The sequence below is a fragment of the Vidua macroura genome, chromosome 2 (genome assembly GCF_024509145.1).
Source record: "Vidua macroura isolate BioBank_ID:100142 chromosome 2, ASM2450914v1, whole genome shotgun sequence".
Taxonomy (NCBI): domain Eukaryota; kingdom Metazoa; phylum Chordata; class Aves; order Passeriformes; family Viduidae; genus Vidua; species Vidua macroura.
Window position 1 is genome coordinate 88,209,061 of NC_071572.1, and position 16,589 is coordinate 88,225,649.

Below are 16,589 nucleotides of genomic sequence, written 5' to 3' on the forward strand. Positions count from 1 at the left end.
TTTATTTAAATGTGTGCATTTACTATTGAGGAGAACAAAGAAAGACAAGACATATGGCTTTATGCATGTTTTCCACCACATTGCAGCCTGATGTGTTCAGGTAGGAAATAACACCCTACAGAGAGAAAAATAAAGAGAAGAAGAGATAGACACCAAAGGTTGATGCTGTTTGTGTAAGTCCAATTATTTGTTAATAGCGTGTGTAAATTTTGCCTGTGATAAGATTTAATGGGAATAGAGAAGGGGGCTTCACTCCCAAAATAGGTAAATCACATATTACTGCAACTGATATTTTCATTTTAATATCAGATGAAGAGCTAAGTCCACAAAACCACAAAGAAATCATAAAAAAATTGTGAAAGTACTAGAAAGAAAAACCATAAATAACAGAGCATTTCATGGCCCCCTGGCTTAATGACATCTGTGTTTTGACTGCCTGCACCTGAAAAGCGTATTTATGGCCCATTAGGAAATGGCACTGAAATTTGTGAGAAACCTAACAGGCTGTAATCCAATGCCTACACCTGAAATATCTAGAAACGGTCCAAGTCTGACTGCGTAACTGGTTGAAATGTACACATTCCAACCTTTTACAGCTTCAAAACGCTCCATGCAGTCCACTTCCCAGAAAGATTTGTATTTTTCAGAGCGATTAAAATCACTGTGCTTTTGGCCATCTCTGAGACCATCACAAAGGTATGCTGTAACACAATAACCTAGAACTGCACTGCTTATGGTGTTACATCAATGAAGTAACAGAGCATCTGTGCCAGAGTCAGCCTTTTCATTGAAATGGAAAGGATAAGAAAGCCCAGGGCTGCAGTACTGAGGTAGAATATGTGAAATTAAAGCATGAAATAAAGATGAAGGAAGGTCCATGGAGACCCGGATGCCAAGATTTAAAAATCATTGATATTACTGTCAAATCTTCCAGTGACAACATCATATTGCAGTTACTTATTCAATTAGCATATCACACCACCTCTCATACCTGATATTAAGTTCAGATTCATGTGGACAGACACCATGAAAAATCAAATTAACAATATAAAAATGGAACTTCTCAGTAAAGTATCAGACCACATGCAAACATTAAGTTTACCTCAGCTCCCAAACTGAGAGAGATTATTTCATCTTCAAAAGCAGAATGTGTATCAGTATGAGGGGGAATTCCTGTTAAAAAAAAAAAAAAACAAAAAAATGAATATAATAATGATAATAACAACAGTAATAGAGTGCTATCTCCATTGGTAAGCTCTATTTCTACGGATGTCCTTATGGAAAACTGGGATGCATAGTTAAACAAACAAAACTTACCTTAAACAAGGGAATTGCCTTCTGTAAGAATTTGGGGCAATTGTCTTACACCTAGATTAGATAGATACAATTAACCTAAGTATCTTGTATAATCAGTAGAAATACCTAAAAGATAGTTCAGATTACTCCAAGGCCTTGATCTCTCCTGGATGACTCCCTGCTGCAGAGAAGGTCAAGCACTTGCCTCTCCTTGCAGGCAGTTTAGCCCTCAGCAGCAACAGTTATGGTACCTATGGTGATTTTGAGCTTTAGTTCATCCACAATAATATATTTCTTCTTCACTCCCTTCACAGAGGAGTAATCTCAAATCCCTCTATTTCCTAAGCAAATGACTGCATTAAGGATTTCCACTTTAGCATTAGGACCTACTACCTCAAAGGCAGGCACTGTTAGGATCAAGTCTGCCTCTGCTTTGCACTTCCTAGGCTAACCCCTGGGTAATACATCTGTTAGTGTGTATATGAGTACACACATAACTGAGAATTGCCAAAAGGACAGTCATTTTTAAGGGTTTGTTTAGATTTTTCTTTCATATCTGCTAATTGGAAAGAAACTGCCAATCCCTGCAGTTTGTGCCACACATTTTAACGCCAAATACTAGAACAGCAGTGTGCATGCCACAGCAAGATCTCACCACATGGTGGGGAACAGCAATCAGCAGTGGAGCAAGGGAGAACAGCAGACAGCTTGGGAGAACTGCAACTGCACCTTCCTCTGATCCACTGTAGGCCAAGGCAGACAGACTGATTCCTATACCATCCAAACCAAAACAGCTTTATTTTTCATTAAATATTCTACCCATGTTCATTTTGGGCTCTGTAGAGAATTCCTGAGTTGAAGACAATTTTTTCTGAAGTGTCAGTCAGCTCTACAAAGCAACCTTATTATACGGCAGATTTTGCATCCAGACATAAATATTCTGAATTCCATTAGTTTCAGTGAAAACAATACAAGTGTTTTATGAGACCAACATTTAATCTGACAGAAAATCATTGAGACTTGAAAACCAAGGACAGATAGACACCTGTTTGTTACAGCTCATAACTTTGCCTCGGTACAAAGCGCTGAGGCTCTGCTTCAAGAGGCACACTGAAGTCTGTGCAATTCACTGTGCAGCAGGAGAACACTGACAGCTCTCCACACTGTCACCGATAATTCAACCAAGACCACACTGACCCACACACCTCATTTAATGTATCTTATGTGTGGCCCCTCCAGCTTAGATATTTATAGCCATAACTCACTTTCTAAAATTTCAAGTATAATTACCAGTGAAAAAACAGCTCGGAACCAAGGTGAAGGCATTATTAATCTGACTGTGCTCTGTGCTCATTCATATCCTAATGATTTGCACTTAAGGGTATTTTGCTTTGGGCTTGGGTTTTTGTTTGATTTTTCAAAAAAATCTGCTTCCATTCTTGATAGAAATCTACAAATCTAACTAATCTCCTCAGATGTCCCAGCCAGAAGTACACAACTGGATCAATTTAACAGATTGTCAGATACACAAACAAATAGGATCAGCTCTTCACACCCTTGTTCAGCAGATACTGTAGTAACTCCCAGACATTAATTCTGAGAGTAAAGTCATTGTTCTTTCTCCTAAGGACAAATGAGATACTCACCCTGGAAAGCAAGCCAGATACTTAACCTTGATGACTAAGCTTAGCAAAATGTACAGCACGTGATTTGTTCCCTAGAAGTGTGATTAGAAGCTTGTTTTTCTTCAGAAGCCTCCAGTTTGGGAAAAAATACAACAATACAGTAATTCCTTATTTCTAGGATAAGGGAACACTGCTTGCATCATACTTAAGACTCCATATATCACATGCACTAACATTATATCATATGTACTAACAGCAGGAACCATTTCTTGGAAACTGTATTCACATTACAGGATGCAATACAAGTCTGGAGTAAAAAAAATACACTTAACTAGAAGACCAAATATGACTATTTATTCTTGTATCTTTTTATAGTTAGTTTTCAAATCATGGCCTTGGACTCAAACACCGTAATTTTCCATAACAGTGGTATCAAAAACTGCACTTCTAAACCCAAGTTCCTATGTTCAGAAACCAGTATTAAGACTTTAGTTCTGATTCAAAGCATCTCTGGTCACAGAGGAAATACACTAAGCAGGTGCTTAAATCCTGTTACTACACCATTCCACAGTTAGATGGTACACTCTCCTGCTTTTTAGTGAAGTTGTACTGCTTTGGCTGTTATGTAGTTCATTTGCTCCACAGATGCCTGTATGGTGCTATGCTTTGGATTTGTGATGAAAACAGTGTAGATAATACATGGATGTTTTATCTCTTTCTAAGCAGTGCTTACACAGCATCAAGGTCTTTTATGTTCTCATGTTTCCCTGCCAGCAAGTCAGCTGGGGATGCACAAGAAGCTGGGAGGGCACACAGCTGGAACAACTGACCCCATGTGACCAAGAAAATATTCCATATGATCATATGACATCGTGATCAGTAATAACACTAAGGGTGAAGTTTACCAGGGAGGTCATTTCTCAGGGACTGGCTGAGCACTGATTGGCCAGTAGTCAAGGATTTTTTTTTTTTTTTTTTGCATCACTTGTCTTACTTTGTTTTGTTTGCTTGCTTTTTTTTTTTTTTTAAACTTACTAAACTGTCCTGATCTAAAGCCATGAGTATCCTCACTTTTATCTTCCAATTCTCTCCTCTACCTCAGTGAGGGGAGTGAGCAAGCAGGTGCATGGTGTTGAGTTACCTACCAGGGTTAAACCACTATATGAAATAAAGTGTTCAAAATTTTTGAGGGACAAATGAACTTACCTTGTCCAGGTTCATACTGATTTACAGTCAATTGATCAGGTTTATGTTTGATATATCCCTGCTTTAAGCACTTCTCCAAGAATGGGTTGCAAATTTCAGGAAGACCTAGTTATAGAAACAGAACTGTAAACAAGACAGGACAGCTTTTTACAATAAATATAACTAGGAAAATACATAGAAGTAGCTTAATATACATGCAAGTCCATCTCTAACTATGATTACTCTGCATCTGCTGCTAACGCATCAGAACTGGGGACCTAATCTTCAAGTCCAATATTCTTTAAGATCTCAAAATTACAAAGGTCACTCTTTCAAGGCCTCTGCATTCAGAAGCAGATTACTCCTTACAAATGCAAACTGTAGTATCTCTACACATAAATAAAACCACATCAAATCTGAGGAGACATTTTTACCAATTACAATAAAAAAGTTGCAGTCAAGAAGCAAAATTATTATACAGAGTCAGTTGTGCAGAGAGCTCTCTAAAAAATTTATTCCCTGGAAATCTGTTACCGAATTAGATTAAGTATCACCAAAAAATCTGCTGAAGTTAAGCTGGTCTTGAAACAGGAATGGAAGGCACAGTCCTCCACTGAAGCTCTGGTTTGCTATTTACGACTGAGGACTTGATTAAAAAATTCTGCTGAAGGTAAGACCAACAAACATGTTACTGCTATCCCTTCCATGAATCTACTGATTTTTATTCTTGTTTTCTCCCAAGAAGTGTTTATGCTTTTCCCACATATAAAATAATCTGTGAGACTAGAAAACAATTCACATATCAAACTCTTACAATGATATAGCTTCAGAGTTAATATAACCAGAATCCTTCTGTTGCATGTTACATCCACCCCAGTACACATGCATCACCTTAAACACCTTCAAGTTTTACAGGAATTTAACTCTCCTATTTTGCTATTTTTAAATCTGAGTCTCTAAGATGACTCACTTGCTTTTGCTCTGACTCACAGCTTTCAACTCCCAATATGAGTTATTGAAACCTTTACAAAATTGCTTTCAGAGCAAAGGAAATTTTATTTCAGTGTGCATCCAGCAAGCTTCAAGCTGCTTGAGATAAATATATACAGCAACATACGTCACATCCCCCAAATAAATTAATATGCAATTTGTAACACATAATTGTTTTATGGAAATAAAAGCAAAAAGGAATGACCATTACAATCCCAAAAGCTTTATTTGACCAGACCTCAACAAAGGGCAGCAACCTCTGGCTCCAAGTGACTGGACAACAAGCTTGAAGCACTAACAATAATTTGGAATGAACCTCAAAATTCAAAAGCACTTTTCTGTGTGCTTAAGATACAGCAAAGGCTTTCCTTTAACCAGACTCTCACAGCCATAACTCAGCAAGGGTTAAAGGCTCTTTATAATGGATCAAACATCAGTGCAAAATAAGCACAGTTTAATAGGGAAGTTCTCACCTCCAGGTAATGGTTTGTCTTTATCAACATTATTGTTACCATAGAAAAACTCATATCCAAAATGCTTTACTCTTCTATGCTTTAAGGTCTTCTGGGCTGTAAAAAACATAACTTTAAAGTAAGATTAGACAACATAAAGACTATATGAAACGCTGCAGGCAATTTATCATGTTTCCCTATTCCATCCTACCTATTAAGCCTAAACATTCTTTAATTAGCAGTTAAAACAGTCTATGTGACCACCAAAGGGATGGTGTTTTTGTATATGCAAGAAGCAGGGAATACCAATTTATTTGAGCCATGCTTAATGCATCTTTTTCTTGCCCTGATCTCTGAATTTACACCTGATGAATACCCTACAGCTACATCAAGATCCATCATTCTCATTAATCACCAAGTTACACATTAGCTAAGGTCAGCATAACCTTTTGTGTTGCTCCACGGAACAAATTTACACAGGAACTCTGAAGTCATTTCCAAGAATTCATTTATTGAAGGATTTAACTCCACAACTTCAAGTGAAAGCATCTAGAATGTATGCCTCACCAAGTTTTTTGGTTTTGTTTTTGGTTTTTTTTTTTTTTACATAAAAGAAGACACAGCTCTTCAGTTGGACATCAAATTACAAACATCTTCTGCTTGGCATGAGACACATAAAAAAGACTTTAGTTGTCTCTAGATGCAGGTTTGTTATTCAAGTAAATCCATTCTAGGATATTAATTCAGATCACTTGCCCCAAGGAACTTGGGTATCACTTGCAGTATAAGACCCAATTTCTAAAATGCTAAGAGCAACCACAGAATCATTTCTGACAATACATTTCCTAAGATGTAGACTTCCTGTAACCTGAAACTGCAGGAAAAAAACAGCACAGAAGTATAGAATGTCTGAATTCCTACAGTTGTACCCACCATTCTGAGTATCTTCATCTCCTTTCCAGTCAATACTTTCCAACATCCTCCTTTCTTCCTCTGGAGAAATAATCTTTTCAATTACCATTAAGCCTGGAGGCAAGCTTGTAGGAACAGCATTTTGCAAGGAAACTGAGGTATATGAAAAAAAAGATAATTTTTTTCACTCTTTAGAGAAAATAAAACCTGTGTTCCCTATGGAGATATAATTACTTTTTATGAGAATACAGAACAGCTGTAGAAATGTTTAATGATACAATGGAGCCCTAATTGTGGTCTTATTTGGAGAAAGAATGATCTCTTTTTGTCATGACAAAACAGAGTAAGGCCTGAGTTTTGCATCATTGAAGTGCTTTCTAAAATTTTACTGCATAAGAATAACAAGACTTTACACTATTCAAATACAAAACCATTTGCGGTTTTCCTGTAAAAATAACGGTAAACAGAATTTCCTAATCACTTCAGGTTCTACCTGAATTTCATTTTAATTTTGGGAATTTTAGTGATTTACCATATCAGCAGATTGCTTCCCCAGACAGAGAGTACTCTGTAATTAAATATGAACTAGTATGGAGTACAGAACAACACCTAGGTGAAAGTAAAACATTACTGATGTTGGGACATTCAGTTTGCTATCCTCAGAGCTCAAAAAAAGCTATTTGCAAGCAGAATGTACAGACTGACACCAGGAACCCTTTTTGCAAGGCTTTATGAAAGCTTACAGAAAGAGCAACAGTTCTTGTAGTAAATAACTTATAATCAGGCAAAAATAAAAAAATATTGAGGGGAAGGGGGAAAAAAAAGACAGAAATTTCATTGTGCATATTTTTCTTCTTGGGGCTGGGATAGAGATTGCAAGACCAGGGTCACACAAGAAATCCAATGAACTGTACAGAGATTCTCCAGGCTCCTTAATCACAAAACTTTCATGTACAGCATTGAATGGTCAGGAAATTACTCAAATCTTTTTTTCCCTTTTCCTTCCAAGTAATAGAGCTGAAATTAGAATATCCTGACCTGGAATACAAGGAGCAAAGATTATTTTATGTCCTGAATCTCAGATTCTAGCTTTCATTTTCTGAGTCTACATACAAAAACTAGTGTGCTTTTACCTGTATTTACAACTCAGGAAGTAAAAGCAAAGGGGAGCAGTATGCAGGAAGCTGGATATATAGGAGAGCAGAAAAACTGTACCTTTTTCCACAAAATTAATATAAAGAACAATGTTTTGGCCACAGTCTTCCAGTGTTACTTCCTTTCCATTAAGGGCATTAAAGGCTTTTTTGGCTTCTTCTGTAGTGCTATATTTGACAAATGAATATGGTTTATTTGGTGGCATTAAGAGTGTTTCCATTGCTCCATATTCTTCTAGTATTCTGAGCAATTGCTGTCTACTCATCCCATTACCAAGACCGGCATTGGCAATAACCAGGCTCTAATTGAAAAAGTATTAAAAAACAAAACAAACAAACAAAGAATTAGTGATTACTGTTGGTTCATTTAAAACTAACATTTTACCAAGAGAAAATGGCTATAGTTACCAGCACTATAAAGAAAAATGAAACCCATGAGCACTCTTATGTATTCTGCACAAGATATTTACATTTCCATGAGCTTGTTATGCAAGGCTCATGCAACCTTTGTTTGCCCAGCACATGGTGTGGCTGAAAGCCTTGCAACCTCTATCAGAAACACCTCCTCAGTTAATGCATGCTTTGAAGTGCCATGTGTGCTTGCAGTACGCTTGTCACAAACAATGGCACTGGCATACATAATTTTGGTGATTTCTGGAACAGCTGGGAAAAGTGTTCAATTAATTCAAACAACAGCACTTTGCTTCTCTAAAAAAAAACAGAAAATGAGGTTTAGAACCAAAGAGAAGGGTCATTAAAAAAATTATACACTGAGCACTGCTGTGATTATGCCTATTGTGAAGGCTCTGTTAACATCTGTTCTAAGCTCTGCATCAGGCTGTTTGCTATGGATCATATTTTTCAAGGTTTACCTCATTATTAATTACTGCTATTTTCTGGAATGTTATTGATGGAGAGACCTATGTGTGTGAAGGACATGCAGAGGTTCACACCACTCCCTTCACTTAATTTACAACTTAATCTACACAACTGCTGCAGCACATACAGCAATTGATGATGTAATTCAGAGTTAGTCAGACTCTTGCACAAAGCCTGGAAGTATTTTCTATATTCCTGACCCAAGTTTACCACTAGCACTATGATTTTGTTTCATGTATCACTTATTCAAATGTTCTGTCACCAATAAGGACCTTGCAGAATTACTCTTTGGAGAGATTAGATGGATAATTTGGTACCTGGGACAGTTTCAAGGGGAACAAGTCCCAAATTACAGACCGATTTCCAAGCAACACTAGAAAAACACAGTCTTTGTTCTAAAGAGTTTACAATATAAACAAGATTGCTGAGTCATTAACATCCATCTATGTGGTTTGAAATCTGAGCAAAAATTAAACCAAATTTTATTAGAAAAATGTATAAAGATCTAACTGATGTTTCCATATTTGAATGGGAAGAATTTTCAGGATCAGGATGGGCAAGCATAGGGTAAATGATACTGCTCTACAGTGTTTCAAGCCATTTGTATTTCTTCATAAATGAGAGAGCGAAATTAGGAACTCTAACATCCCTTTCTGTCTGCAAGTTCCTGTCATTTTTTGCTACACCAGTACCTGCGAGGTCATTCTCTGATCTGCTCTAACTCTACTGCGGCAGAACACTACAAATTAAAAATCCAAGTAGCTTTCTGCTAGGTCTCTTTTCTGCATGGAAAGAGAAAGCTGTCCCTATTTAAACAGCTGCAAGTCAGCCAACCAGCTCAATTCCCACAGAACCACAGCCTTCATTTGTTTAGAGGAAAAAAAAAAATATGGAAAAGATTTCCAAGACAGACATATTTTTAATGGGGAGATGGGGAGCTTAGATGAGACAAAATACACTTGACAGAGAACCATGGAGGATAGAAAGGTACAAAAGTTAAAAGCAAAAGAGGTACAAAAGAAGGGGGAAAAAAAGAAACCACAGAGAAAGAGAAGAAAAGTTTATCTATTTCAATAGCATTACCAAGGCTTCCTCCTCCTCCTCAACCCAAGTAACTACTGCTTCAGGTTAAAAAAAACCTTATCCAAAGTCTCTCCATAGACCCTGAACTGCTGAAGTACAGCTCTGCTTTGAAATCAAAGAAGCACAGAAAACCCTCAGTCTTGGGAAGACTATTTTTAAAAACTGCATTTTACACAAGACACATGTAAGTAGAGAACACAGATAAGCAGTATTTTAACATTACCATCAAAATCACAACTACCTGTGTGGCATGAGAGACACACTTCACGCCCTCATGTCTCATCAACGTATGCTGAGCTCTGACCTGCTTCCTCAGTATCTTCTTCTTCATTTTCTGGACTTTCAAATGATCTTCATTGGTTTTAGCTTCCATACTGGTGTTCTGAAAAGCAGAAATAACAACACATAGTGAGTGTCCTGCTTGAAAAGGATCTCTCCCAAAAATAAATATTTAAAAGATTGCTATGATGCTTGATTTCGTTTTCCCATTTTTCTCTTCCTCTTCACTCCTTTATTCACATTCAGAATATCACTACATCCATTTGTGGGGTTTAATCTGTCAGCCCCTCCTGTTTTTATACAGTAATTTCAGCTAATTTCCTTCTCTCTACAGTCTCTCCAGAGCAGAACATGAAAAAAAAAAATTTTGTGTGTAACTGCCATGAAATTCATATTGTCTCAGTTTCTCAGTTATTCTCATGCCTCACCAAAAGCTTGTGTTGGAGATGAAATGTTTGACTCCTTTTACCTAATTGCACCCTAGTGTAACATTTGGCCAAACTTGCCTTTCTTGAGCATAGAAAAAACTGTGCAATACTTAGATGTCCTAGAGCAAGCAATTAGGATGCTCCACACATCATTTACCACATCTCCCAAACTTAATGAAAATCACATTCCTCTTGTGTGAACAGAAAACTGTGTACATATATATACATATATATGTATGTATTAACTACTGAATTCCATGGTAGCACAGCATTTACCAACCAGTAAGTACTTACAGGAAAATGGCATTCTCCAGGTTTTGCTGCATCTTTTGCTACTTTTGGTCTAACACTATATTGAGATCATACAGTACCTTCCCACATTTCTTTGAGCCTACATTCTTTTCCTTTCTTTTTTCTACTTCCTTCAAATCCAAGGGAGGAGTCCAGATGTCATATAAGATTATGACAAAGCTCCCAGACACTGATGCAGTTTGACTTTATCTCTCCCTATAACATAACCCCTTACCTTTACTTTAGAGGTACTTCTTTTCTTTGCCAAAAATCCTCCTATCAGTATAGCTGGACAATCCAGCTGCAGCTGTCTGTCCTATTCCATTCTCTTATCAGCACTGACCTGACAACAATCCTTTCATCTTCTCTTCCTGTCAAAAAATGGTTTTGTTTCAGTTATTTTTAAGGAAAAAAAACCCAAAACATAACTATGTATATGTATCACCGCTATACGTAATTATTTAACTCTGTCAACTGCCCCAACAGTCACTCATCCACTTGCATGCCTTCTGGCTTGCATGACTGCAGAGCTGCTTCCCAATACCTAAATTGCAGACACAACCATGATAATATGACAATGTACTACCAAAAATGGTAAAGGTAAAAAAACCCTCATATTAGTATTTGCTGCAACTTTGTGTTGAATGACTTAACAAAAATTTTGTTTTAAACAAGCACTGATATGCTAGTAAAATTGTTATAAAATATTGAAGTGTTTCACAGGAGCTGTAAGTATGTACTCCTTGTGATTGCTGCAGCATTACCATCGTCAACCTGCACAACTTTTAACTGCACTGCACAAGAACGATCTTTAAAGAGAATCAGATTGACAAAAGCACTCTGTGGAAATGAAGGATTCTAATCCTCCAAAAAGGAGCAGGATCAATGCTGCCAAAGAAGACTCAGTCTTTTGCCCTTCCTTTCCACTTACTAGTTCATCCTCCTACCATTCCTCTTCCATTCTCAAACACAATTTTACAGTGGTCTTAAACGAATTGAAACCCTTGTCAACAACACTTTCAAGCAAACATGGCAAGTTACTGGCATGGTGGGCATCAACAATTTTCTCCTGATATGGTTTCAGATGCCTGCTAACAAGTTTGAGGTGGCACATGCAAGGCCAGTTTGAACCCTGACTTCCTGGCATTCTTCAAGTTTTTACGCATCTGACCACATAAAGACCACATTTATATCTGAGCCTGAACAAAGGAAAAAAAAAAAAAACAAAACCAAAAAACACTTAATAAATTACTCAGCACCAAAATCCATCCTACCACCATTAGACTCTTGACATTTCCTAGGATCTCTTAAGAGAGAATTCAATCACAACCATGCTCACATGCAATGGAGACAAAATGCATAAGAGAAAAGTCTCACAAGTAACAAAACTGAAACAGGGCAGAAAAAGGAGAAGACTACTACAATAATTATTTCACATGACTTCAGAAATGAAGTGTAGAGGCTGAAAATATCAATGGGTTATGGAATCAATCTTGATTTCTGCAAAATTAGTTTTATTACAGATTTGTAGGAAGTGTCTGCCATTTTCCTTGAAAGCAACAGTGTTCATTAGGGGCTTTTTGCCTATTTTATACTCTAATTTTTTCCCTTCCTCAAATTCTTGGTACCTTCTTAAATGATCATTTTCCCTTCCTGATGTCACACTTGCAAACAGGCCACAGCTCATTATTTGAAAACAACATTCTTCCTTCTAAATACAAATAGCTCAAAACAGTTCAAAGTAAGACTCTTCACTTAATCAACAAACAGTGTTAAATAAACAGAGAGCGATAGTCCTCTTAACCTTCATTAGTTAAATAATGATCCAAAAAATCTCAAACTTGCTTAAACCAAAAAAAAGACCACAGTGGAAGACACACATAAAAACAAAACTAAAAAACCAACATCTAAAAGCATAAGAGAATTAGAAGGCAAGGTAACTGAGAGGGGAAAAATAAAAGCCTCATGAAAAGAAGCATAATAAGTTTTTATGAAATAAATTCTCCTAAGTGCATTTAATGGGTTACCCTTACCAAGGTTCAGCTGATTTGCAGGCTCCTTCAGCAAGCCTACTATGACCAAGCTGTGCAATTATAAGATTTCATAGAATCACAAAATCATTTAGGTTAAAAAAAGACTTGTAAGGTAGAGTTTAACTGTTAATCCAGAACTGCCAAATCCACCACTAAACCCTATGACCCCTAAGCATCACCATCTGCATAATTGGGTCCAAAAGGCTTGGCCTGTCCCACCTTATTTGCCACACACAGGTGAACAAAGGCCTGCATCTTTACCGCCTACACCTGAGCAGGTTCCTCTGCAGAGGGTGTCAGGCAGTCCCAAACTAGTCCACAGGAAAGTGACACATCTTTGACTTGGTTAGTTTACAGAAAGAGAGCAAAAATACAGGACAGGTTAATAGTTTGGAACCAAGCAAATTGGATTTTGATGGAAAAGCACGGAGGCTATGCACATCACCCATACCAGTCAGACCACCATCTTGCAGCCTGCAGAACTTCAAACTGAAAGGATCAGGTTTCCCCCATAACACCTACACCTCTACATACTGGAAGACTTCATCTGATCTCTGGGGAAAGCAGTTCTGAGTTTAGTCAGGCCTTAAGTCAGGTCCTCACAAATGCCCACATTCTCCAGGCAAAAGCAAAGAAGTCATGCCACAATATTTGTTAAACTAGCACAGAAAGCTGAAGCTGAAAGATTTGTTTTTATCCTTTCATAGTCCCTGAACAAAACAACTTAGAAGGGACAGCTGAGGTGTGACTCAGCTGTATAGATAGCACATAACACTGGCAGAGATGACCCATCCCACAACACTCAGCTCTTCACCTGCTGCTCAAGAAGCTGAAGACCTTCCTGATGTGCTGTGTCATGTTTGCCAACATCACTATGGTGCCTCCAGCTTCTGAAGGCATCTTAACCAGTAATATCTGCATATGTGAGACAGCAGAATATTCCCTTGGCCTCCTTCTGAACCAGGTCTAAACTCTGTGTCTTGTCTGTTGCATCATTACCAGTGTCTCAATTCGGCAGGCACAGGAACCAGGTCTGCCCTGATTTCTGAATAAAGGAAACACACTCAACTGTACAGAAGTAGGAAACTTCATTTACTAGGATCGCACACCTCCTTTAGAAAGGCCAATATGACTACAGAAGAAAAAGGGTTAATCCACTGTTGAATTCATTACTGTTACCACCTGGTTTTACAACAAGTATTTTTAAAAAGTAGCTCCTGAAAATACAGACTGAAATACACGTTACAAAACTGGCCTGAAGTTACTACAGAGGTTAATGTAAAGCTTTAATGCAATGCACAAAGCTTACTTGCTGTAGAAGCAGCTTCTGAAAACTGAAGTACCTGGCGGCCGGGCGGAGCTGAGCGGCGGCTGTCGGCAGAGGGAGCGCCACGATCAGGGATAAGTTGGGCTCTTTGTTACTTTCGGCTTGGTTTTGTGCCGCAGACACGCCACAGCAAACGTATAAGGACACAGTATTAACATAGACATCTGGGGGGAAAAAAAATACATTCAGGAGGCCCGAAGGTGAGATTTAAAAGCTCCAGCACTGAGCAAACGCGCCTGAAAGCACCAGCACATCCAGGCACCAGCATGTCCCTGCGGCTGTCCCATCCCACCCCTACTAGGGACAGTCAGCACCAAACCTTCCACCGACACCCCGCAAACCCCTGAGCTCTGGGCACTCGCTGTAAACAATAACGATAACAGGAATAACCACAGGAGCGTGTCATAGAATCACAGAATGTTAAAGGTTTGAATAGACCTTAAAAATCAACCAGTCCCAAACGCCGTGTCACGGACAGGGGCGCGTCCTACTAGACCAGAACTCTCAAAGCTTTGAACACTGCCAGGATTGGGGCACCCAAAGCCTCCCTGCGCAACTTGTTCCAGGGCCTCACCACCCTCACAGCAGTGTCCCTTCTGCTCTGCCCTGATTACACACAGGGGAGGCCATAAAAGCTTTGAGGCAGACGTAGAGACTGACTTGGCCTTGCCCCCCTTACACCACCTCGTCCTGACATGGACGGAGATAGAGCCGGAACCGCGGCCAGGCCGCCGCGGGCCCTGCTCCCCGCACAGCGCGGCACGGCGGGGACGGGAGGGAAGGAGAACCAGCGGCAGAGGCCACCTGCGCTCCCGCGGCTCCCCGTCCTCAGCCGGAGCCGGGTGAGGCCCTGGCGCTGCAGCCCCGGCCCGGCGGGCGCGTTACCTGCAGGAAGCGGCCATGTCGGGGCGGGCACAGCACCAGCACCGGCACCGCCCCCGCCGCGCCGTCATGGCACCGCCCCGCCCCGCTGCCCGCGGAGCGGGGAGTCTCAGGGGGAGTTTCGCGACTGCAAACGTCTGTCGCTTTATTACCGTCAGGGAAGCCAAGTTTTGAGGTTCAGCGAGGCCAGGTGCCAGGTCACAGCAATTCTCGGCAGCGCCACAGGCTAGGGAAGAGTGACTGGGAAGGACCTGGGGGTGCTGATCAACAGCAGCTGAACGTGATCCAGAGTGTGCGGAGGTGGCCAAGAAGGCCGATGGCATCCTGGCCTGGATCAGCACTGGTGCGGCCAGCAGGAGCAGGGCAGTGACCGTCCCCCTGCACTCAGCACTGGTGAGGCCACAGCTCCAATCCTGTGTTCAGTTCTGGGCCCCTCACTGCAAGAAAGACATTGAGGGGCTGGAGCGTGTCCAGAGAAGGGCAACGGAGCTGGGGAAGGGTCTGGAGCACAAGTCCTGTGAGGAGCAGCTGAGGGAGCTGGGGGTGTTCAGCCTGGAGAAAAGGAGGCTCGGGGGGAACCTCATCACTCTCTACAGCTGCCTGAAAGGAGGCTGTAGCCAGGTGGGATCAGTCTCTTCTCCCAGATAACAAGTGACAGGACAACAGGACATAGTCTTAAGCTGCAGGAGGTTCAGGTTGGACATTAAGAGGCAGTTCTTCATGGAAAGAGTGAGTAGACCTTGGAATAGACTGCCCAGGGAGGTGGTAGAGTCACTGTCCCTGGAGATATTTAGGAAAAGACTGGTTGTGGCACGACCTATTTGACATGGTGGTGTTGGGTCAAATGTTGGATTCATGATCTCCAAAGGTCTTTTCCAACCTGACTAGCTCTCTGATTCTTTGGCAGCAGCCAATTCTATGTGCCAGGATTTCCCAATGACCAGGCCAGGGCTCTCCTGCGGCACACAGCCGTGTCCTGGGGAGAGGGATGGCCATGCTGGATGGATCCAGGGCAGTCTGTGTGGCCCCCTACAACCACCTTCCATAGACACACACTTACTGTCACTGTGCTCACTCCATGCTTCCCAGCTCCACTTGCCAGCAGGTCCTTCCCATGCCACATTTTCTCCAAGTAGAGCCATCTCTTTGCATCCTCCTCTCCATCCAGAGTCTCCCTCTGAGTCCTCACAACTGCAATGCTTTAGCCCTACATGCAGTGGGATGCCGTCCCTCAGCCCCACACCTATATTCATTCCTTCATTGGAGCCTCCTCCAGCACAGGGGATCCAAAACCAGATGGGGGAAGCCACATCCACAGGGCAAGTTAAAGACAGCTTCCACCAGGCCAGGATGGATTAAAGACAGCATCACAGCTTCTCCCAGGCTCAGGTGCTCACCAGAAGAGACCATCCCCTGGACAAGCCACCATCACAGCCAGCACTGATCACGTTACCTTCGGCACACTGCAGCACTAAAGACAGAGGAAGATAAAACCATGCCAGTCCAGACAAGGCCATGGGAAGACCGAGCCCATGGCTGTACGGAAATATTCCTCTGCACCACCTGGCCAGCAACCACCCTAAGGCTGTGGAGTGAACAACCAAACTAGTGAGAGGCCTGCCTCACTGAAAGGAAGCATCTCCACACCTCACTGACTTCATGTGGAGAAAGTGGTCCTTTAAATCAGAGATACAGTGTGTAAGCTTTTGCTTCATTTTTCTTCTTCATAGCCTAACCAAGCTGCATACTATGCCCTAGACATAACCTTTCTCC

The 16,589-nt window shown here is 40.6% G+C and overlaps 1 protein-coding gene across 1 annotated transcript in view; it reads right to left on the bottom strand.

Moving 5' to 3' along the window:
* ALKBH8 (alkB homolog 8, tRNA methyltransferase) overlaps positions 1-15,046 on the bottom strand; it is a 46,581-nt gene extending 31,535 nt beyond the window's left edge. The window contains 9 exon segments of the mRNA XM_053971526.1: positions 1,103-1,173; positions 4,128-4,232; positions 5,570-5,665; positions 6,482-6,613; positions 7,676-7,916; positions 9,818-9,958; positions 13,917-14,029; positions 14,032-14,098; positions 14,969-15,046. Coding sequence (XP_053827501.1) covers positions 1,103-1,173; positions 4,128-4,232; positions 5,570-5,665; positions 6,482-6,613; positions 7,676-7,916; positions 9,818-9,958; positions 13,917-14,029; positions 14,032-14,098 — 966 coding nt within the window. The 5' untranslated portion in view covers positions 14,969-15,046.
* Positions 15,047-16,589: the final 1,543 nt, after the last annotated feature.